Raw genomic sequence first — 23,573 nt, forward strand, 5'->3', positions numbered from 1 at the left:
ATGCAGAGTATTGAGAGCCTTAAGCTCCATAAGACTTGACATCATCAGCGGACTTCTTGCTAAGTCCGTATCTGGACAATCCGTAATATGCAGAGTATAGGGAGAGCCATAAGCTCCATATCCTCCTAAGTGGGCAAAGGGGGCAACGCTATATCCATAACCTCCATAATAATCATATGCCAAACCAGGTCTGGAGTATCTAAGGCCATTTCTAAATGTGTTGGAGAAAACATGGAAAAAAATAGGTGTATATGGCATACTGAGTTTGAGATTTTTGGAATTACATGTTCAAGTTCTAAATTTACATTTACTGCATACAAACGTTCGCACAGGTTAAAATTATTATGCAATAAATTTAGACTATTTAAGTAGCACAGGCAACATTCTTCCTATTCAGTTTTATGGGTCCAAGGAGGGAAGGGTTGAAGTTCCTCCATGATCCCCGCAAAATGACCTCCAAACCTCTTGTTTTGCAGAATATACCTCCAAGTCCCCCGAAACCATCTCTAAGCCTCGCTAAACGTCACCGAGCCCCTGACATTCTGATCTACGTGGCTTTTGTGCTCTAGGGCCAACTGGGAGCAGGATACGTACCCAGGAGGAGCTGGTAGGAGGCTTACAAACATAATGGACGAGCATCCAATATACCCTGGCGCACCTCTTTAATGCACGGACAAGTTTATTCAAGCATGTATTTCAGGAACAGGAGTTTCATACAGCTCTAGTCGTGAACTGAAAAACAATAATATTCAGTCCCGACTAGTATAAATCTTTATATAGTATAAAATAGGTATAATATTCGTAATAATAATAAAAGAATTTGTACAATTTAAGCCATTTTAGTTGCCCAGGAATTACGTTTATGAATGATAAATAAAATACACTTACAAAGTTGAACTGGCCAGGGGGTTCGTAGCCATAGATAGATCGCAGGATAGATCGCTAAGAGTTTCCAAGTAGATTTGAGGTTGGATCGCTAGCTCTGCAGTCAGGTAGGTAAGTCCAGGACGAGACTAAAAAGGTATGGTTANCCTCAGCTCTTCATAGATAGTACCTATCAATGATCCGTAGGTTGCGCCTAGGATCAGTCCGTCCAGTAGAAGCTTTAGGAGAGGAGGCACAGTTTATGGTCCGCTGCTAGGTGGAGGTCGTGAAGGAGTTCATCGACCACGCAGACTTGGGCTAAATAGGTTAACGTTAGCACAAGTTTATCATACAACTCGAGAATTTATCATGTTATTCACCTTTATAATAACAGATGGCTGCACCAGTGGGTGAGGTAAGAGGTAGGTCTCGAGAAGATGATCCAGTACAAGCTTACAGGTCCGTTATGCTTGAGCTGGAGGAGGGTTTCACAACAGGGTTCCAAGTATGATCCGTCGAGCACATCATCCAGAACACAGGAGCTCCGGAGTGCGAGAAGATTACGAGGCTATTGAGTAGCAACGAGGTTCTGTTTAATCCTAACATAATTCTCTGTTAAGATAAATAATACGAGACTGTTACGTTTAAGGTTTAGGTTCAAAGGTTTAAAGGTTCATTTCACTAAATGTTCACCTGGTATATATATCATTAGGCTGAGCCTTACAAGAGGAACGAGGAGGAGGTGACATGTTCCCCAAGCATCGGCTTCATGAAGAGTAGATTCCGGGTGGTGGAGTTGATCAAAAGGGTTTACTCAGAGATATCTAGGGTTCCATATATAAACCATCTGTGTAATGAAGATTTGGAGCAATCGATAAATCATGACGAGTAATATTTACTTTAGACAGATGTTTTATTGACCTTGATTAAACACAACCTGGGCAACAGTACGAGGTTTTAGAATAGGAAAATCAACCCATTCTAATTCTGAAAGTAAAATATAAGTTTAAATCTTCTTTAAAAGGAAAAAAGCTGGCTAGGCTTTAACTGCTTCTTAGATATAAAACTTTGAGTTTAAGATATAAAACTTTTACATATATTCGATTAATGAGAATAAATGAAGTTAAATATGAATAAATAAGGTTTAAATGAGAAATTGTATAAGCTCAAAAGATTTCAGTCACTCGTAAAGTCTAGAGCATCAAACTAATCACGGTTACATTGTTTATAAGTAGAGATGAGAGCTCCATGAATTCAGCTGACTGTCTTCTCTTCTGGGGAGTTTCTGTCTGCTCGTCACGCCGCGTCTGGTTTGGAGATACCCTGAACAAGACGACATTTAGATCCTTAGAGATCTTACACCCCACCCCCCACCTTACTTTATTTCCCAAATCACAACCTTGATACACTAAAACAAAATAACATAAATGTTATTTTCAATTAAATTGTTTTCTTTCAACATAGGCTCCAAACTGGCTGCAGTTAGAGGCTCCAAATATGGAAACCAAGGACTTTTCTCAGAAGATGAACTAACCCATCTCAGTTTACCACATGGGATTAAATCAACCCTAGCCTCAATCCTCAACCATTCTATCTCTGCCGGTACACGGAGCACATACAAAACAGTGGGTAACATGCTCAAAACCTGTGAAGAAGATACAATGGAAAACATGAACTTCCCGATGTGCTCAAGACAAGTCATTATCTTCATCCACTGGCTCTTTGAAAAAAGGAAGGTGACTTCTAAGAGAGCCAACACCTATCTATCAGGTCTCCGATACCTCCATATAGTTAAAGGATCAGAGCTGCCAATCCTTCGACCCCCAACAGTAGAACAACTGCTCAAAGGGAAGCATAACTGGGATACAATCAAGCGTAGACAAACTGTCACCCAAAAAGAGCTCCCATAACCCTGAATGTTATGAAACTACTCAAGATACAAATCAAAGCATGGGAAGCTAACAACGAAGACAAAGCACTGGTCTGGTCAATATGCACAACCGCGTTCACTGGATGCCTCCGTATTCATGAAATCCTGGCAAAGAAACAAAGAGAATATGACCCTGACATAACACTCCTAGGTGAAGATGTAGTCCTCAAACACACCAGATACAAGAATGAACCTATACGGATTCTGCAAATCAAAATTAAATCACCGAAAGAAGACAGAATTGGAGTAGGAAAGATAATTGACATATATGAGAGCTCAGGACCCATCTGTCCAATCAAAGCTTTCCTGCGATGGGGAAAACTTCAAACAAACCATGAAAATAAATCTCCTATCTTCAAGCTGTCAGATGGAACCTGTCATTTAGGTCATTAGAGGTCATTAGAAGGTCAAACACTGAATTTGTTGCTGCTACTGGATTCCCTGGGTTCCCAGCTTTCGTTTGATATGCATTAAGCCATAGTTGAAATATTTTCTATTTGTGGAGGTCATTAGAGGTCATTAAAGTTCAATTTTATTATATTATAGGAATTTCGAACCCTAATTAGGCGTGCACCCAAAAAATTGGAAGATTTGAACCAAAAATGAAGGCAGGGCCCCCCCCCCCCTTCATCAAATGTGCCAACTCCACCATCCCCTATTTTAAAATCTTATTTGTCAAATCATGGACATCATATGACCGCAGGATCAAAAATGTTACGTTATGAAAAAGGAGTAATTGGCGAAAGATAACATTGTAAAATTAAATTTTCCTGAATTGATGAAATTTGATTTATATATTATTCAATTAACTGTTGTTGTGATTTCAAATGACCGTTTATTGACAAAGGGAAATTCCCGATTTACAAATGTACCCTTGAAGCTTTCGTCAGATCAATAATATTTTTCTTAGCATCAATTCTGATAATTTTTCCATTCTTTCACAAGCAAAACATGGGCTATTGTAGAAAAACCACAAAACGAAAACATGGATATCTACTATTTCATACATAACCAGACATCAAGACAAACATTTTGTGAGTAACGTTGTGAATCGATGATGCCACTATCAATGCTTTAAAATAAATGCTACCTGTTGCCCTTGTAAAGGTATGGAAGCTTTAGTACTAATTCCAGCAGATTTGGTGTACTTTAGGACCTCAGCTCTACATAATACACAATATATAAACATTTAATACTAATTCCAGCAGATTTAGTGAACTTTAGGACCTCAGCTCTTCATAGTACACAATATATAAACATTTAATACTAATTCCAGCAGATTTGGTTGTAATTTAGGAGCTCAGCTCTACATAGTACACCATATAAACATTTAGTACTAATTCCAGCAGATTTAGTGAACTTTAGGACCTCAGCTCTACATAATGCACAATATATAAACATTTAATACTAATTCCAGCAGATTTGGTGTACTTTAGGATCTCAGCTCTACATAATACACAATATATAAACATGTAATTCTAATTCCAGCAGCAGTGAACTTTATGACCTCGAAAGATTTCTTTTTGTTGATTCTAAACATAATTAATGTAATTTTTTTTTAAATTATCTTTTGAGTTTTTCATCAGTAATACATAGTTATAGTTTTCTAATTTATTACTAAAATTCACCTTGAAAATTTCAAATATGCTTGTAATTTAACATGTAAAATAAAGTGTCACGACTTTTAGAAGAAAAAAGTGGCAATCATTCTAAAGTTTTTATTGGTTCACACTTCCGTGCAAAAAAAAATTTGTAATCAAATGAGGAAAATAAATATTTGTGGGATAAAGAGTATCAAAAGCGATAAAGCTTGCCATGTTGATGACATTTTTCATTTCCCATCAGGGTGTGTATTTTTAATAATGAAGATTCTAGATGAACTTTGAAAAAATCAAATATCAAAAAATAATAAATATATACCGCCTGATTAGTCCTTATACCTTAAATTCTCTAGTTTAGTCAGTATTGCCTCCTGTCTCGCTGCTAGAGCCTGTAGCACCTGAGGAGGCACATCCCCACTTAAGCCATCAGCAGTGCTCTTACTAAAATTTGAACAAAATTTATTTAAAATTTGGTGATTTACATAAAAAATCATTTATACCCTATATGTGAAGTACAATTATTGAGAAAATTAATCATTGTTGGTAGAAAACTTTCAAATGAGCTTAATAATTACATCTTACACTCTTATAAATTTGTACAGTCCTCGCGAGTTTTAAAACGCCCGCTTTGACAATTAAGTCCTAGTTGCAGAACCTGGGGAATATGTTACCTGATTTGAATGACCGGCAGGCTATACATACAGGTTGGTAGGTCAATTCTTGAATCATTTATTGTAAATGAAATAGTTTTTATAATTTTAACTGGTATGAGTGTAGCAAATGCATTCCTCCAACAAGTTTTCTCAACATGTATCAAACATATACAACTCAGGCTGATCCTCGCAGCTATAATACTCAGTCTGTATCAATGACGTTCTTGTATCCCTCAATATGTATCGCACAGATACAATGAGGCAAAATGGTCCAGGGGTTACTGAGTAATTATGGGACAAACAAACAGACAGACATATTACAATTTTATATATATAAATGATACTGAAGGGGGGGGGGAAGGATATTTTAACAATAAATTCCTAGAGTCCAGATTAAACACAGGGTTTAATGCATACATTCCAACCGACATATTATATAATCTGTAAAACTTAACATATCACAATTGAATTGGTGGTTCACTATTTCATCATATTTATCAGAACTTTTCTATTAATATCAACACTTGCATATATAATTATTTCGCTTTTATTATTTCTTTATAACCGCCATATTACCATGCTTTTATCACTGCACTATTTTATTGTTACCACGCTATACTATTTGGCTTTGAGAGGACAATTCACGTGTGTTTATCTGTGTTCTTCGGAGTTTGTAAGAAAAATGATTGCAGACAGCTTTCTTATTACTACCAACCGTAATACGTAACTTTCTCAATTTTCTCCTCTTTCTTTTTAGAATTATTAAAGTTTGCGGTTGGCGGTATTTACGCATATTTCGGAGATGTTTCCCTCTAGCGGCGGGATTCGGAAACTAGTTTCATGAAACCTGGATTCTGATTGGTTGATTAACGTGCTTTCAGCTTGCTATTCTCCATATTGGATTTAATAGTTTCTCTTATAAAATCCTTTACGATATGTATTTGGACCATTATATCGTTGGAAATTGTCTAAAAATCGTTTCTAACTTCATATTCCATGATTTTAGGGCGAAAACGTTGTATTTATTGAATTTGAAACTTGTTTCCGTTCTTATAAATATTTGGCGCGCCACGGCGGAATAGACCAATGAGAAGGCTCCTTTCATTATCCATCAACGGAGGAATTATTCTATGGTTAGGCGTCCGTCTGAAAGGGGACATTTAGCGGATTTTTAAATTCGTTTTTGGTGGTTTTCGGCGAGTTTTTTCAGCGATTTATCGGTTTTAGACGTAAGATTGGAGTATGGTTTTGATTTTTTTACGAATAGTTTGGCAAGAAGTTTGCTTAAAAGTATGTGAAATAAGTGATTGAAAATTTCTGGTACATTTTGACGCTCGTTCCGCCATTATTATTTCAGGGATTCTGTTTCAAAACAAATTTTGCAGTAGTAAACCCTGTCCAATACAAAACCTTTGCGTCAAATTGCGTAAGCAAACATATGATTGTGTTTTGGGGGTTTTATTTTGTTTATTTATTGTTCTAAAAATAAACGAACAAAGTGGTGCTTAATAATAACTTTAATATTTTGTGTTTTTAACATTCGATACGTTCATTTAATCATTATATTTTAATGTCAGCTTAAATGATGTTTTTTCACATTTCAGAATACGAATTGTTAATGATTGGCACCTAGATGACTCGATCTTTATATCAGCGTTGAACCGAACCTTCTATCCGCCGGTACCATGTCTGGCCGAAGCACAAGAAAGAAAAAGGCTCCGCCTAAGCTAATCGAGGCGGAGGATGAAACCCCGAAAGCCTCACGTTCTCGAAAGTCCAATGTTAAATCCAGAGTGAGTTCGCCGGAATCTCGTCCGGCCACCCCGGCTCAGGCCTCCGGGAAACGGAAGCGTGGCCGGCAGCCTGGATCTACCTTCGTTTATAAGAAGAAGGAAGCAAGTGGATCGTCAACACCTCTTAATAGGTAGAGTAATCATTGTTTGAGAGGGGGGGGGGGAGTCTGATTTTTAGAGTGGAAAGTTTCCCCCATCTTCATACAAATTGAGTCTCAAACATAGTTGGGATAAACCAAAAAAGACTATGAAAAATGGGTTAATAATCTAATTGGCCGGTATATGTTATATGGATAGTTTTATAAAACTTTTCAAAATCCTGACACCTTTTAAATAACGGGTAATTTCCTTATATATGTTTTTTGGACCCCGCCCCCCCCCCCCCCCCTTACCGGTTCATGTTCAAAATTGATAGGGGGGGGGGGCGTCCAGAAATCGTCTACTGGGACTAACCCAAATAATTTATTTAAAGCAATTTAATTTTGGATTACTTTGCTTTGCTTTTTTTGAAAGAGATTTGGTCTTTATCGAGAAGATGCCATTTTAGATTTTTTGTCCCGAGCTAAATAATGTCCACAAACTTATAAAAACCTCTTCCTGTTAGCGTTATTGATATTTTATGAAATATAGTGTAATTGTCTTGATGCAATGGTCTGTTCTAGGTAGTAACAAGTTTTTAACAGAATATAAAATACTTCATCCCTGGATTCATAATATTTTGGCCTCCTGGATCCATAATATTTTGGCCTCCTGGATCCATATTATTTTGGCACTCTGGATCCATATTATTTTGGCACTCTGGATCCATATTATTTTGGCACTCTGGATCCATATTATTTTGGCATTATGACAAAGTTAATATTTTGACAATATGACTAAATGTGCACAAATAATGGCAAGGATAAAAGGGTTAGGCTCCCTTTTTCTCCTATTTCTCAGGTTTAAGAAACATGAAAAAACATATTGAAGAAATTCTATTTTAAAAAATGTTTCTAACAATTCGATAACATGGTTCTGAAAGCTTAAAACCCACAGGACTCTTAATACAAAGTTGCTCATGTATCAAGTCTTAGTTTAGCTTTAAACATCAAAAGATAAACATGCAATAATTTTCAAAACGATATTTCTCTAGGAATAGCCGGGCCTCTAGTGTATCCTCGACGGCAAAGAAGAAATCGCACAAGAAATTAAAACTTAAAACCAAACTTGGTCGCGGATATAATCCCAACCTAGTTAATTACAAGGATTCGGAATATCACTACGGCAGTGATTTTGAAGACCAGGGATACAACGAAGAAAATGAAAGTATAAAATCCAGTGACTCTGATGTAAGTGAAATCGAGTCGGTTTCGGACGATATGAAGCCAGAATCCGATGTTGAGCTTGAACCCAATCTGCTCGAAGAAGATATTTTTACCCCGGAACCTTTCTGGCTTCAAGACCCGGCTGATATACCTGAATTAAAGCTTCCAGATTCATCGGATGACCTTCCTGTGTCAAAAACCGAAGCGTTGGAGGCCATATCAATCTACGAAGTTTTACGACAATTCTACAAGATATTGCGGCTTTCCCCATTTAGATTCGAAGATTTCTGCACGGTTTTGAAGAACGAGGAACAGTCAAATCTACTCTCCGAGATACATATTTGCCTTCTGAAAGCTCTGCTACGTGAGGACGACAACCAACAAGTTCAATACGGACCTCTGGACCAAAAAGACTCCATGAACGTGTTCCTGTACATCATAGACTCGGTGACATGGCCGGAGAACTTGAAATTCTTCCTGAGCGTCGACCCTGAGAACAATCGGGAGGTCATCGATATATTAAATAGTTGTGAATATCCATTCACTTCGGTGGAAAACAAGCTGAAAGTATTAAAACAAATGACAGATCTTTTACTCAGTACGTCGGCCATTAGAGATGATTTGCTTAACGAAGGATCTATGCCTTTAGAAGACCATTGTCGGGTTTGCCATAGACTGGGCGACATGGTTGTATGTGAGCATTGTAATGGACCCTTTCACGGGACTTGTCTGGACCCTCCTCTGTATGAGTTCCCGGATGAGGACTGGGTGTGTCCAGTGTGTATCAACAACATGGTGGACGGAGTCTACGACAGCCTGAGCACCAGCGTGGGGTCTTGCAGGATTGAGTCCTTAGGGACGGATCGGCACGGGAACCAGTATTGGTTCTCTTGCAGGAGATTGTTCGTTCAGGGGAGAGAAGGAGATGCATGGTACTACTCAACTCGGGCTCAGCTGACAGAACTGCTGGAAGTACTGGACGGAGAACTCTATGAGAAACAGGTCTACGATGCTATTATCTCTCAGAGGGAGGATATGGAGGAGAAAATGGATATCACAGAGAAACTAACATCGGAGAAGAATGTTGGAAATAGAAGTTCCTATTTTGACATGGATAATAATATTCTTGACAAACTACAGAAGGAGAGGAATGACATAAAAGATCATCAAGAGATGGAAAGGAGAAAAATCCAGGAGGATATAGATCGTCAGATTAGAGAGGAGGACGAGGAAAGGAGTATTGCAGAAAAGGAAAAAATAAAAAAAGAAAAGCGGGAAAAACTTGAGAAAATCCGCAAACAGAGGGAGGAACGAATTTTGAAAAGGGCAGAAATGCGTGGGGACGGAAACCCCGAGGATGATATTCCAGATCAAGAACTTCTTGAAGAAGAAGATGATTTAGAACAATTAGAACAGGAAATAAAAGAAATGAATGATTCTACTCCTGCTTCGTTTGCTCAGGTGAATAATTTAATAGTATTTTTTAGTATTTTCGTATTTTAATCTTATTTTTAATTTCGAAATCCATTTTTGACAAATTTTATTTGCAGAAAACCGCTCCCGTGGTTTATACTGGTCCTAGGGAACTCAAGAAAGGAACTATGCCACCAGGTTTGAAATTATTTATGATCGACTTTCAATAATGCTTTAATCCACGCATATCTGTTCATTTTAATAATTTTATGTTTCATTTTCTTTGGAGTTTTATATGGGAGTCTGTTTAACAAAAATAGTTTTTCATTTTTCTTTCCTCCGAAATAGTCTTTTATAACTTTTAAAACAACATACTCTCCCGAACCATCTTATCCCATCCGGCCGTAACTGAGGTGATTTTAAGATGATTGATTGATTGATTATCCAGGAAACTATTTCCGGCTTGGTGAGGAGAACACGTACAAGAGCTATGTGAACCAGTTCTCTATCCACACCCATGCGCTGAGCAGGATCCAGGTTAAGGAGGAGATGGAGAAGAAGAGCAGACTCAGTCACAAGTTCAGTCTCACCGACGTAAGTAATTTTCTGGTTTAGTAGTTTCATATAGATGCAAATCCTGGATCCGACCTGTAAAAATAAATGCATCCGGATTAGAGTGGTCGTAAGAGGTCATTAGAAGGTCATTCACTGTATTTGTTGCTACCACTGTATTCTCTTGGTTCCTAGCTTTCGTTTGATATGAATAAAGCCAAAGTTTAAACATTTTCATTTTTGGAGGTCATTTAGGTCATTAGAGGTCATAAGAAGGTCAAACACTGGATTTGTTGCTGCTACTATATTCCTGGGGTTCCTAGCTTTCGTTTGATATGCATAAAGCCATAGTTACAACTTGTTGTCTAGGCCCCTGGAGACCTGTCTGCCGGGGGGTTATGACGAATTGTACGAAACCGGCCCGGGGCAGTGGAAGCAGGGGGTGTCAGCTGTTTACTGTCAGCTGCGCCAACCTAGTGGGGCGGGGCAGGTATTTTCCTCAGTCTTTGCTTTTCAGCGCTTGTGATAACACACATACTCTAATTCTTTTGTTTATCGTTTATTTCAAATTTTTTCCTTATAGAACCTTCAAACCTTTTACACGTCTTCACTTGCAATCTGTTAAACTCTTCTTCGCTTGAGTTAACTTTAATCTTATTCGTAATTTTCTTTTAAAAATATTCAGTCTTTCAATCCTCCCCATACATAACCATGTTTTATCTTTTGTAGAGTAAATACCGCTAATTTTGCCGTANTGTGAATATCCATTCAAGGGAATGACAGCCTGTCTACCCCCCTACTTATGGACTACGTCACCACAGGATACGGTCCAGCTTCAGTCACCACCCTGAATTCCCTAGGCTGGAAAGGGAAAGTTATAGGGGGAATAATTTTCTGGCTCTACCTTGATAACAACTCCCTCTCTAGAGGGAAATTCTTTATTACCGGGGAATTGCTATCTAACCCCTACGTGGTACCAGCCCAGAAAATGTGGCCCTCCGCCCCTGACAACATCTCCTTATCCATACCCCTCACATCAGCGGACATGTTCAATTTCCCTGAAACCTTAACCAGTGACTACATCGAAAATGTCGATTTCGATCACTCCTTTACCTACAATGATGCTAGGGCTGATACAGAGGTCTCTGACGAAACTCTAGACCAATTTAATATTGGTAATTTCTGTCTTAGAGCGTTTGCCTCTCCCGTAAGCAGTTTTTATGTCCACCTTCATATCTTACTTTTCCCCTGCTCTCTATCTGAACTCTCTACCCATGCTTTTCACTCTAATCCAAAATGGCCTGGCATCTCGATATTCAACGAACAATTTGCCTTCTTCCCAACCGCTGGAGCAAAGAAAATCAAGTACGGATGCCCTCTTCTTCCCCTTCTAATCCCAAGCCCCCCTGGTATCCTACCTGACGATGGCCTCTCCCCCCCTGAGTTCACCGCAAAGATAGCCTCTCTTCTAAGATCAGCAATTCTCCCCGACCCTATCTGCTCTGGAGCTGCCCTCGTACAGAAATGGAACAAAATTGACTTGGAAGGAATCCGAGCTCTAGATGACTCTCTCAACCCAGTTATCTGGCCTTCTCCTCCCACCCCAGCTTTCTCTCCTACTCCACCTTACTTAACCCCCCCCCCCTCCTCTCTTTTTTCATTAATTTAGACTTTTTTTTTAGTTTATATTAGAACCCTATCCCAGAGTTTATATCGAAACTCTACTACCTTATGAGTCTTATTAGAACCCCCCCCCCTTTTTTCTTACCGGGAGGCTATTTTGAATCCTACCTACATCTTCAAGAGTTATATTGGAACTCTACCCCTTCGAGAGTTATATTGGAACTCTACCTGTTCCAGAGTAATATTGGAACTCTACCTTTCCAAGAGTTATATTGAAACTCTACCTTTCCAAGAGTTATATTGGAACTCCACCTCTTCAAGAGTTATATTGGAACTCTACCTATTCAAGAGTTATATTGGAACTCTACCTCTTCAAGAGTTATATTGAAGCTCAACTTTCTCTACCCTCTTTCTGGGAAGTTATATTGAAACCTATCTACCTCTTTGTGAGTTATACTGGAACTTGAATTTTGGTTATATGAAACTCAACACACTCAGTACGGGAACCCAATCTCTCAGTAGATAAACTTGATATTTCTATGTTGTAAACCCTGGAGAATCAACTTTTAACTAAAGGGAAACCAGTCTGGCTCATGAACTTAAATATTTTTATAACCTATTCTTTTTTCCTTATTTCCTTTCTCCTGGATTCCTATCTTTCGTTTGATATGCATAAAGCCATAGTTAAAACATTTTCATTTTTGGAGGTCATTTAGGTCATTAGAGGTATGAGATGATACTGTCCAGATATATTATCTGAAATGGTCTAATTTGATCATACAAAAAAAATTAACATCCTACCTTGGTTAGAAGTACTTGCGCCAAAAATGTTGAAAATTATTGATTGATTGATTGATTTTGTTTTTGTTTTTGCGTAGTTCAAGAAACCATTTGGCGCACACCTTTCCAGTCAAGATAGGGTTTTAATATTTGTGTGTGTATTCTAGACATGTTTATCTCCATAATAACTGATATGCATGTTGATAACCAAATTAGGGATGGGCATATTACAATTTTTGTGGATAAAACGAAAAAAGGTGAAATTTTAATCAATTGGCGCACCCTAAAAAAAATTTTAAGAATTTTTTTAAGATTATTTTCGAAAATCTTGCAAAATTTTGCAACTTTCTGGCGACCTTGCATCTCTGTACCAAAAGTGACCCTAAAAATGAACACCCCTCCCTAATCCGGATCCTATTAACAAAATTTCATTAGTTTTGGAAAAAATCTTTACCAAAAACTAATTTCAGTTCATATTTTTATTGACACCACCATTCTTTAAAGACTGATGAGGGTATTAAGATCTATCGATAATAATTTCTTTGAGAGTAAAAATCATATGTTTCGCAAAAAGTTGCAAAAAAAATGATTTTTCCCAAAAATGGTTTTTGTTCCATGAAAACTTTCCTCGCAATTTGGGGGACAAAACAATTTTTTTACGAGAATGTTGTGACTGATTTAAAACTTTAAAATGCTAATAGTTCTCCACACATTTTGCTGACAATCATCAGTTTTCGCTTGATCCAATATAGTTAGAGGGGAAATAGTTGCAAATAAATTATTACGTGTTTGATCATTTGTCCGAGGATTGAAAAAGTTTAATTTATTTGATGAATGTCGGATCTATTTTCTTACAACTCGTGAACGAATATTTTATCCTAGGTTTCTACGTTTAAATGGGTCGGAAGTCAGTACGGTACGCGAACCCAGCTGGCCGGCACAGTACGACAAAGTATCCTACAGCTTGAGACAAATATTCCCATTGCTTTCATGCACACTAATTGGACTTTGCTAAGGTTAGTTATTGGATTTTGCATCCCCCCCCCTCATGAAAAATTTACATTTTCATAAATTTCCCTTTTTTGTGATAGCCGCGGTGCTCTGTCAACTTTCATGTCACAGCTGACGGGGGGGAGGTTGTCTCTTTTGTTTGTGTAACCTCTTCTACATATGGTGATATAAATCTATTCTTCTGTGGGAGGAATAAGCAGCCCCCTTTCCCTAGTATGTCGCCCCAAAGTTCCCAGAGCTCGAATATCATCTCCATTAAAACTATTAGTTTTTTTTTTGCAAGTTTTTCGTTGTTTGTTTGTTTGTTTGTTTGTTTTATCAAATTAATGAATAAATTTGTTTAGGAAGCCCTGGATCCAAGCAGTTACTAACTGCACCAGCCCTGGAAAGGTATATTCAAAGAGAATAATTTCTGATTTGGATTTTGTCATTCTCCGTTTGAAAGTTGTTAAAGAAAGCATTATTTTATTCACACTTAATAAGCAAAAGTTTTCTATTAAATTAGGTTTTTTTATTGTTTTGAATTACCAGTTTTAATATAAATATTTTAGGATTTTGCCCGCGCCTTGACCGTTTTGACATGCTGTATTAAGCCATGTATCCTCCTGCCCGTCTGGACCGATGTGCTTGGTCATACTGTCGTCAAAAAAATTGGATATCAAGTAAGATTTAAAATATTTGTCGATTTTTTAAACATACTTTTTAAAGAACCAATTGCTTTTAATTTAAAATTAATTTATGTAAATGTAAAAAGACTCATTTTAAGTGAACACAGTTTTTAGATTTTCTATATTCCCGGATGGATTGAAAAAAAACTAAATTTTCACTGACCATGAAGAATTACTCTTTCCTGGAGTCATTTCAGCTAGTCCCACAAAAAGTCGGGCTCGGTCGGTTCAGCCGTCCCATTATATGTAGATGGTAGATGTATTTTTTCTGTTTTAGGGTAAAGAGGAGAAGAAAAAGATGGAGAAGAGAGAGAAGAAGGAGAAGGAGGAGGAGGAAGAGAGATTGCGCCCTTACATGACATGGGTGAGTCAACCCTTTCTTTGTGGAAATAACAGTTTTACGTGTAGGGATCAAAATTTGGTTAAATCGTTGGAACGACGTGCAAATAAACTTATGTTTTTTTCTTTTTTTTGGGGGGGGTATCAGTTGGTTGGTTTAATACTTGATAAGTTAATTAGTAGATTGGTTTATCAGTTGGGTAGTTGTTCAGTTGGGTAATTTTGATCGGTAGGGTAGTTAGGTGATTGATTGAGATTTGTTCTTCAGGTTAAGTACACGCTCCCAGTAAGGTCCCTAAGCGTAGTTCGACAGAAGGGAGAGGAGTACAGAGCTCATGGAAGAAATGGATGGCTTTGGATTTCATCCACTAGAAATTTCAATCCGAAGGTAAACAATAACAAATCCCCAGGAATTCTCTTCAAATAATAAGCGACTGGAGGGGGGGGGGGGNTGGATTTGGATTTGGATTTGGATTTGGATTTGGATTTGGATTTGGATTTGGATTTGGATTTGGATTTGGATTTGGATTTGGATTTGGATTTGGATTTTGAGTGTATATATTTAGAGTGCTAGCACACTGGGTCACAACCTGGGCCCGCATCGCGTGGCTGTTAAGTATACAGAGCTGAAGACTAACACAAGCAAAGTTGTCCTCATGGAACCTAAAGCTTTCAAATTTCTAATGCAAGTACAGAAGGTGAGTAGTTTAATTGATACACAACAGTACCCTTAAACCTTTGACTGATCAACGTTGTTGGACTTTTCTTCTTTAATTTACAGAAACGCTGTTCTCTGAACACCTTGTTAGCAATTTTTTTATATATATTTAAACATATTTATATTCGCAATCTAGACGTGGCAGAAAATAGATAATTTTCTTCTGTATTTTTTAAACTGCTTTCTAACGTACCTAAAATATTGAGTAGTTTTATAGGATATAAGTAACGGGTTGGCTGTTAAGGGTGACTGATTGGTTATTTTTTTTTTAATCAGCTAACCGTCCACCAGCTGTTGCTGCGTTTTCACTTGATAAAAATATTGCAATACAAAATTTAAATCGTCCGCAGTATTGCGAATTGACGATTTAATATCGGAGAAATCACCATAAGTTCCCAAAAAAATATTTTGAAAAATTTCATGTTACACATAATTTTCTTGTAAATTTTATGCTGAATTCAAATATGAAAAGCATTAAAAAAAGAAAATTGCATGAGTTAAAGAAAGAAAACTCAACCAACAACTTTAAGGTAAAAAAAAAATTCTACCGTTATTCGTCTATATAACTTCTTTATTTTTTAATATTTTTAAAGGCTATTTTCAGATTTCAATTCAGCACAAAATTTCTAACAAAATGATATATAACATGACATTTTTAAAAATATTTTTGTGGGCCTTTCGGTGATTTCTCAGAAATTAAATCGTCCATTCGTAAACGTACGAACGATTTTGAAATTTTTTTTTAATTTCAATATTTTTATGAAGTGAAAACGCAGCAATCCCATTTGGGCTTGATTGGCTTAATTCCAACATTGTTCACCCTTATTGGCTGTATTGAGTTCCCATTGTACGCAGACTACGCTGGGTTTTACTTTAAATTACGCTTACAGTCCCTTTAATGGATTTAATCGTAAATCTGTGGATGTGGGAAAATACATTTAAATTGTTATTGCTATTTTGTACACCATTTTTATTTTGCCCTTTTTTGAAAATTCAATACCATTTAACACTTTCTGAATAATCATAAATATCGGTAAAGACCTAAAAACTTTAAACTTGAATTAAAACAAGATAAATTTAGTTATTATCCATTTTCTCTTTCTTTTCATGGTTATTTTTTTTTGGGGGGGGGCATTAATATATTTGGGTTTAAATGTATAAAACATGGGGGGAGGCGTGGTGAGGGACGTGCCAAAAAACGTCCAATTTTTATTTCCCCCTCCCCCCTCCGTGAAAATTCTTTTTATATAAAACCCCTTAAACGCAGATCTCGGGTAGCTAAGCTCTTATGATATTGTAATTATTTTATGAATCGAAATTGAGGAAAATGGTTGAATTTTATTTTATTTTTAAATTAAAAATTGCTTTCTAAAATTTTTATTATTTTTTTCATGTTACTTTTTGTTCTAGGAAAAGGATGATAAGGCTCTAGCTAGAGCCGTTGCAGGGGAGCCAGAGCCACCGAAACAGGTTCGAGAATTCAAAAATAAGATGGGGGGGGGAGGTAGGGGCTAAAAGTATCTGGTTTACTTGTTGCCACACAATGCTTCAAAAATCCCCCTCCCCCTTAAGAAAGGAGATCTTTATCGAGTCCTGGCGTCGAGGATTAGCGACATCTTATCCAAAAGTTTATTCCTAGCCTAGATCTAGGTATACTGAGATCTGTTAATAAAAACATGTTTTGTTTAGAATGGTCGTGAGGTGATAGATGTCGAGAAATCTGACGAAGATCGACGAAGAGAGAGTCTGACAAATATTCTTGAACAGTCAAGGCTGGATTTGCAGGTGAGTGCCATCCCACACTACAAATCCGGGACGCTTTACGCCGCTCTTTCTTGTAATAATTTTAATTTTACCTTCAGTTATTTTGTTTTTACATCATGTAACAAAACAAAAATTTAACATTTAAGATTTTGCTGATTTTTCTCTCTTCATTTGTGGATTTCTAATAAAAAACTAAATAAAAATTTTGGAGGCAAGATAAAATTTTCAATTCTAACATTCTTCAAACTTCCCTGACCGTTGAAAAAATGTTAATGATTTTATTTATAGGATTTTTTGTTTTAACATTATTTGTTGATAAACTCTTGATGTTTTTAATTATTTTGATTTCTTGAATGATAATCTTTATTAATTAATGATGACCTTGAAGAGCTTGATATTAATCATGATGATCTTAATAATGATTTTAATGATGATCTTAATGATCTTGATCATCTTGGTTATGATCTGATGAGGATCTTTATGATGAATGTGATGATGAACTTGATGTTGATCTTGATGATGAACTTGATGATATTGATGATGAAGATGATGAACGTGATGATGATCTTGATGATCTTGATGATGATCTTGATAATGATCTCGATGATCTTGATGATCTTGATGATGATCTTGATAATGATCTCGATGATCTTGAAGATGATCTTGATGATGAACTTGATAATGATCTTGTTGATGATCTTGATTATGTTGATCTTGAAGATGATCTTGATGATTATCTTTATGATACTTTCTGCTAGGAGGCTGGAGAAGATGATCTAGGCGGTGTTGATGGTGTTGTTGATGTATCAGCAGGGATTGTTAACCCTACAAGACTACTCTATCCCAAGTGAGTTAGGATTTTTTATCAACTTAATATATATATACAAAAAAAGTTGGTTTGTCTAATTAAGAATAAGAAAGGTATTGTCATATTTATTTCTATTAGTTTCCTCAATTGTTTCTGAATCTGTAGCAAGAAATCCACAGTAAACTTATTTACTATTTAGAACTGCGAAAAAGGGTAAACTTGATGATTTACTAGGAAGGAGAATACAGCTTAAAAATGTCGAAGAGAAAAGGTAAAAAAAATATGTTTGAAAATTCAATTTTTCCGCTGCAAAAACATTTTTTATGAAACTATGTGTACATTATAGTCTAAGTTATTACATACTTCATCGTGAATTTCATAATAAACGTGCTATAAAGTAATCATCGTGCTTTTAAGTAAAATTAGAGCTGTATACATTATAGCACGTGTGCTATGAAGTTTTGATTGGTTCCCGGATTGCCTCCAAAAAATTTAGGATATTTCCAAAATATTTTTTTTTTCAATTGAAATAAGATTATGATAAAATAAAATAAAATTGAAATCAACTTTATGTACACAAACGTTTCATAAAATTGCCTATAACACTATTATTTTGGCACGACGTGCTACAAAGTTTTTGGACTTAAATTAATATCTCGAAGGTTTTCGCTTGTTCAGATTATATTTTGTCCCTCGCTAAAGCTCGGGACAAAAATAAATCTAAAAAGGCCAGAACCTTCTCTATGAAGAGAAAACTGTCCAAAAACTTTATAACACTGCGAATCAAATTAACAGTGTTCTAAATAAATAAAAAAAAATTCAATCTTCAAAATTATAAATTCAGTGCTACTATTATAAAGCTTAGTTTCCAGTCAAAGCTGTGTTTCCAAGTTAGTATTAAATATAATAATGAACATAGGTTTGAGCTGGATGGTTCTAAAGTGGACACAGAGGCAGAGAAAGATACCAAGACAACGGTTACCAGTGATATTTTCACGGAAACTCAGACCCAGAGTTTGGAAGCTTGGATTAAGCAGTCAAAACATTCCTTAACTTCTGCAATATCCACTCTTCTCAATCTCAAGTCAAGGTAAGTTTTTACTTTGTCTCATAGAGATCAGGGTTGTTATGTTTAGATAACAGGGTTACCTACAATGGTCGAGACTTGTCAGAAATGAATATTGAATATAGAAATTTAAACGAGTGAGCGGAGAGAAGTCAACACTACAAAATTGTGTCAGCTTTCATCTTTTTATTTTATAAAATTGTTAAAATTAAGACTAAAAATATAGCTGTTAAAAAGAATATATATTCGTGGCTAAATCACTTTAAATTCTCATCTTCCCATCTCAACTTCCCATGGGTATTTTCCCAAGTAGCAACTTCCCAAATGTGCAATTTCCCAAGCGGCAACTTTCCAAGTCTCTCTCTAGTCGCAGCGCTCGACCCTCAGCCTGTTCTAGTCGCGGCGCTCGACTCCCTAGCCGCAGCGCTTGGTCCCCATTGCAGCCTGCGGCGCCTTAAAGAGGGCTTAACCAAACCTTTGGGAAGTTGCCACTTGGGAAATAGTCACTTAGGAAAATGCCTTTGGGAAAGTATCTAACACTGATATTTTGATATATTTTGACTGTAAACGTAGTTCCAAGTGACTCTTAATTTAGCTTTACATGTCAGATTCACAATGGTGACCATGAGACTGTTCTCTCTCTTTATTTCATTCCTTTTGGTCCACACATTCAGTAGTCACTTTTATAGAGAAGTGCATTTGAAAGTAAACAATTTTCTAGTGTACCGTTGTGAATCGACATGCACCTCTCTAATTGGCGGGTCACTTAAAATTGCATATACACTCCGGGTGCACGAACGATCTGAGCATTTATATCAAAAAGTGTAAATTAATTTAAAGTAAGCCTAAATGAATTATCATTCTTTTTAGGAGATGTTACTCTGCTCTGTGTAGACTAGAGAACCCCTCTACCTGCTATAGTACCGAGTGTAGAGCACGAGACTCTGTGGGCATCCTACTCCAGGCGTCTCAAACCTACACCAAGCTATTAGTTGAACTCAACCAGAAGGAGAACTCCGATCTCAAGATGGAAGAGGAGGAGGAGGATGAGGAGAAGAAATTCGAGAACGTTGACTTGGCTTTAACCAAACTTAACCAGGTTCTCGCAAGGTTAAAGAAGAAAGAAGATGAGGTGAATGATCCCAACTCTCTTCAAACCATCTCAACCTTATCGGATAAAAGTAAAACTGCTCCGGAATCCGTATTGAAGAGCGAACTGGAAGGAAACTCGCTTGAAATCAAACCCGAACTCCAATCCTTGAAGAAGGAGAAAGATGTGAGAAGAACATTTTCAAATCCTGACACGTCCCAGCCTCTCTATCTCAAGCGGATACAGACACTTGCAGATGCGAAGCGTCCGAGTAGGATTGTTAAATATCCTTTGGCTCCAACCTTCTGGTCAAAAGCTCATAACAAGCGGAATATTTTGATCCAGAGTAAACATGATCTCCGCAAGTTTGCTAGAACTGGAGGGTTATACACAGGAGACGGATACAATTACAATTCCAAAGCCAACCAAGCAGTTTGGCCGTATCCATGTCCCAGGCCGACCTTTAAGACTGCCTGGATGTTCCGTACCGCCGGTATGACATCACTACACAGTGTTGCAATGCAACTACGTATTCTTTGGATGTGCATAAGATGGGATGATATGAGTACCAAACCACCGAACCCAGACGCCAAAAACCAAATAACCACCGACAATGAGATAGTTACCACAGAGATTCTTAAACATAGAAACAAGGGACGGTTTCTAGAACAGACCCAATATTTCCAGCGTCGTGTCTCTATCCCTCTAGATCAACCCAGAAAGCAGGTTGACTATTCTCCGATCAGATCCGGACTCCGGAAACGGAAGAGGGTTGAAAGTCCGGTGCAAGCAGAACCTCAAGTTGATGAGAAGTGGATTGATGAGAATGAATTAGAACTCTGGGAGATTAAAGCCTACAAACAGAAGATAGAACGTGACCGCGACTCCGCTGTAACCCGGAGACAGGCCGGAACCAATATTAAAGCTCCGGAGAAGTATGATCCCAGTGAGGAGAAAAAGAAACCTAGCAGTGCTGATATGAAGGCTAAGATTGATGTTCATATTAAGGAGCAAAGAGAAGCTTACAAAGCCAGATCAACCACTCCTGATCTACCCAACAGTAAACCAAGCTTAGCTGGGGTAGGGGAGAGAAGAATAGGAGACAATATAATCAAGATCGTTGCAACCAACACGTCTAATCCCACCTATACCAACGTTATACCTGGAGCTAAGAAGATATTTATTTCTCGGGACGGAAAAATCATTGGTCATCAACTATCCACCACTTCTACTCCGCCAGGGAAAATCGCAATTGCCCCGGCCACCTCCAAACCTACCTTAGCGGCGGTGGCACCGATTCAAGCAACACCCCAGCAAAAAGTACAAATAGTTAAAACCGCTGACGGCAAAATTCAAGTTCGCGGATTACTTCCCGGTCAACAGCTAGTGCAGATGCCGGACGGAAAGTTGCAGATTTTTAGCAACCCCCCGGGTGGAGCCACGCCGGGTATCCGCCTCGCGAGCTCGCCGGTTAAAGTTTCCTCTCCTGCCCCGGTGACTAGCCAGTTCCAACTTCTACCAAAGCCGAGTACCTCTGTTATCCAGAACGCGAAAACTTTTACGATTCAGAAACCAAACACTGTTACCCCGATCCAGCCTAAACCCAGTATTACAGGCATTCAGCACAACCCCGGTATAACTATGCAAGCTAACTCTCCGAGACTGCAGCTTATCCAACCCAACACACCTGGAGTTATTCAACCCAACACACCTGGAGTTATCCAACCCAACACACCCGGAGTTAACCAGGTTCAGGCCGCAGGGCCGACTCCCTCTCCAGCCAAACAAAATACTCTTGTAGGCATTCAATCCCTCGGACAGAACACGGTTTCAATCAAGGTAGGATCCATTATTTTATCAAGTTTCTTTCTTAACCTTTTATTTTAGCGCAAAACAAGAAATTTCAACTGAAGATTTGGAAGAAAGATTTTAAGTCCCATATTTCATTATTAAATGATTAATGAAATATACCTTTGGGGTTATTATTACTCAGAAAAAAAAATTCACAATAAGAAATAAAGGGGGGAAATCGGGAAAAGATTTCAAAATAATAATGATTTTTTGGGGTTATTTGGCAGTGTGTCACCAATTGGTACATTAATAGCCATTGTGGCTATTTTTGATGAGGTCTCAGCCCTGACTTCCACGGAATGATGGTTGATTGTTTGTATGTTTTGTTTGGCGAAATTATTAAATTCTTAATTTCAATACTGCCATCTTTTTAAATTAATGTGCAAAAGTTATGTGGGAATTCGAATTTGAAACAAACCAAAAATATTTTGTGTTTACCTCAATGCATCATTAACAGATTAAATTTTTTCAGTATAGGCTATAAACTTAAAGGTATGAACAGAACTGTCTTGAAACCTTCATTTTAGAAATAAATAATTGTAAATTCATGTAACTGAACAGTTAAGTGAACATATTTTTTTCGTTTTCTATCAGAAGAATTTTTGCACATTTTAAACGTTGGCAGCAGTACTTAGATCCGGATCCGTTGAATCGGAAAGATTTGGGCTTTCTCGATCGGGATCCACAAAAATGTGCGAATCCACGGATCTGGATCCAAGAGACAAAATATTAATCAAAAACTGCCAGAAAAAAGTGTTTTACTTCTAGGGTCGACACTACGAAAGTAGAACAAAATTACCTCAAATTAAAAAAAAATATTTCTATTTCTTATCGTACAAATGTTTGTAGGATGGTCAGTTAATAGTTCAAGGTCCTGATCATGAAGCAGCTACAGCAATAGCTCGACAGCTAGCTAGCGGTCAAGCCAAGCTAGCTAACCTTGGCGGGAAACAGGTACAGTGTACACGCATCACGAGGGAGTGAAGACAATTCTGACGAGTTGAAAATAAAAATCCGCGGCCAAAATTTATCAATACTGACGATAAACTTCTAAATAGACTAAAACGCGAAGCCTGTCACATTTTAAATCTCAGCCACACTCTCTCATCTGAGCCACCTCAAAATGCACATCCTTGTAGGTTTAGTTTTCTTATCTGTCGAATTCTGAAGGGCTTGACTCGTGACACTTTTTTAAATTTTCATCCCGAGAGAGCTTAAATTATTTAGTGGGTTTTGAAGTTTTTAGTAAAGTTGATTGCTTTTTAAATGGTGTCCTTGCTGTTTATTTCATAGAGCAGAAGTTTCATTTATTTGACTTTGAAATATTTCTTAAAATATTTTCAGATTTTGAAGTTTTAATATTCCTAGGTCTTGTTGATAACCAATCCTAATCAAGTAAAAATTGAGACATCACAACCACAACAACCGCCTTCCACAGATGCACAACTGCTCAATCAACAACTAACTACCTCACAACAACCACCGCAACAGCAGTTTGTTTCACAACAACAGGTCATCACGTCACAACCACAGATATCAACACAACAGCAGTCCCCGCAGCAGTTGATGAGTCCACAACAGTTTGTTAATCCACAACAGGTTCACAACACTAGTCCACAACAGGTCCAACATCAGCAACAGCAGGGGCTGTTGTCCGTCACACAGCCCTGCACTCCATTGACTGTGACTGCACAGCTGGCGCAGACACCACAAGCCACCGACAATGAGATAGTTACCACAGAGAT

At 37.5% G+C, this 23,573-nt stretch overlaps 2 protein-coding genes across 3 annotated transcripts in view; one reads left to right on the forward strand and one right to left on the reverse strand.

Annotated features, from left to right (window-relative positions):
• Positions 1-593: 593 nt before the first annotated feature.
• On the reverse strand, positions 594-5,527 carry LOC111712503 (uncharacterized). Of its 2 annotated transcripts, XR_002767474.1 has the most exons (9): positions 5,067-5,119; positions 4,735-4,836; positions 3,885-3,957; positions 1,786-2,187; positions 1,558-1,688; positions 1,245-1,463; positions 1,055-1,182; positions 889-1,013; positions 594-732 (listed from the first exon to the last, which is right to left on the reverse strand). XR_002767474.1 is itself a non-coding variant. In XM_023487139.1 (4 exons), the coding sequence occupies exons 1-4, from the start codon at positions 5,477-5,479 to the stop codon at positions 4,061-4,063; spliced, it is 309 nt and encodes a 102-aa protein (XP_023342907.1). In that variant the 5' UTR covers positions 5,480-5,527; the 3' UTR covers positions 4,035-4,060. The 2 variants fall into 2 exon arrangements, 1 of the variants encoding a protein (XP_023342907.1); XM_023487139.1 differs by lacking the exons at positions 594-732; positions 889-1,013; positions 1,055-1,182; ... (2 more) ...; positions 1,786-2,187; positions 3,885-3,957 and adding exons at positions 4,035-4,169; positions 5,430-5,527 and having other exon boundaries at positions 5,067-5,114.
• A 1,105-nt stretch (positions 5,528-6,632) lies between these two features.
• Positions 6,633-23,573, forward strand: part of LOC111712495 (nucleosome-remodeling factor subunit NURF301) — a 27,735-nt gene continuing 10,794 nt past the window's right edge. The window contains exons 1-18 of the mRNA XM_023487127.1: positions 6,633-6,972; positions 7,974-9,606; positions 9,696-9,756; positions 10,007-10,152; positions 13,396-13,529; positions 13,869-13,914; positions 14,076-14,186; positions 14,470-14,556; positions 14,800-14,919; positions 15,098-15,229; positions 16,660-16,719; positions 16,939-17,034; positions 17,772-17,860; positions 18,021-18,092; positions 18,741-18,911; positions 19,758-21,816; positions 22,678-22,782; positions 23,197-23,559. Coding sequence (XP_023342895.1) covers positions 6,734-6,972; positions 7,974-9,606; positions 9,696-9,756; positions 10,007-10,152; positions 13,396-13,529; positions 13,869-13,914; positions 14,076-14,186; positions 14,470-14,556; positions 14,800-14,919; positions 15,098-15,229; positions 16,660-16,719; positions 16,939-17,034; positions 17,772-17,860; positions 18,021-18,092; positions 18,741-18,911; positions 19,758-21,816; positions 22,678-22,782; positions 23,197-23,559 — 5,724 coding nt within the window. The 5' untranslated portion in view covers positions 6,633-6,733. The remainder of the gene's footprint in view (positions 6,973-7,973; positions 9,607-9,695; positions 9,757-10,006; positions 10,153-13,395; positions 13,530-13,868; positions 13,915-14,075; positions 14,187-14,469; positions 14,557-14,799; positions 14,920-15,097; positions 15,230-16,659; positions 16,720-16,938; positions 17,035-17,771; positions 17,861-18,020; positions 18,093-18,740; positions 18,912-19,757; positions 21,817-22,677; positions 22,783-23,196; positions 23,560-23,573) is intronic.

This window comes from Eurytemora carolleeae, unplaced genomic scaffold (assembly GCF_000591075.1).
Source record: "Eurytemora carolleeae unplaced genomic scaffold, Eaff_2.0 scaffold1198, whole genome shotgun sequence".
NCBI classification, from domain to species: Eukaryota; Metazoa; Arthropoda; class Copepoda; order Calanoida; family Temoridae; genus Eurytemora; species Eurytemora carolleeae.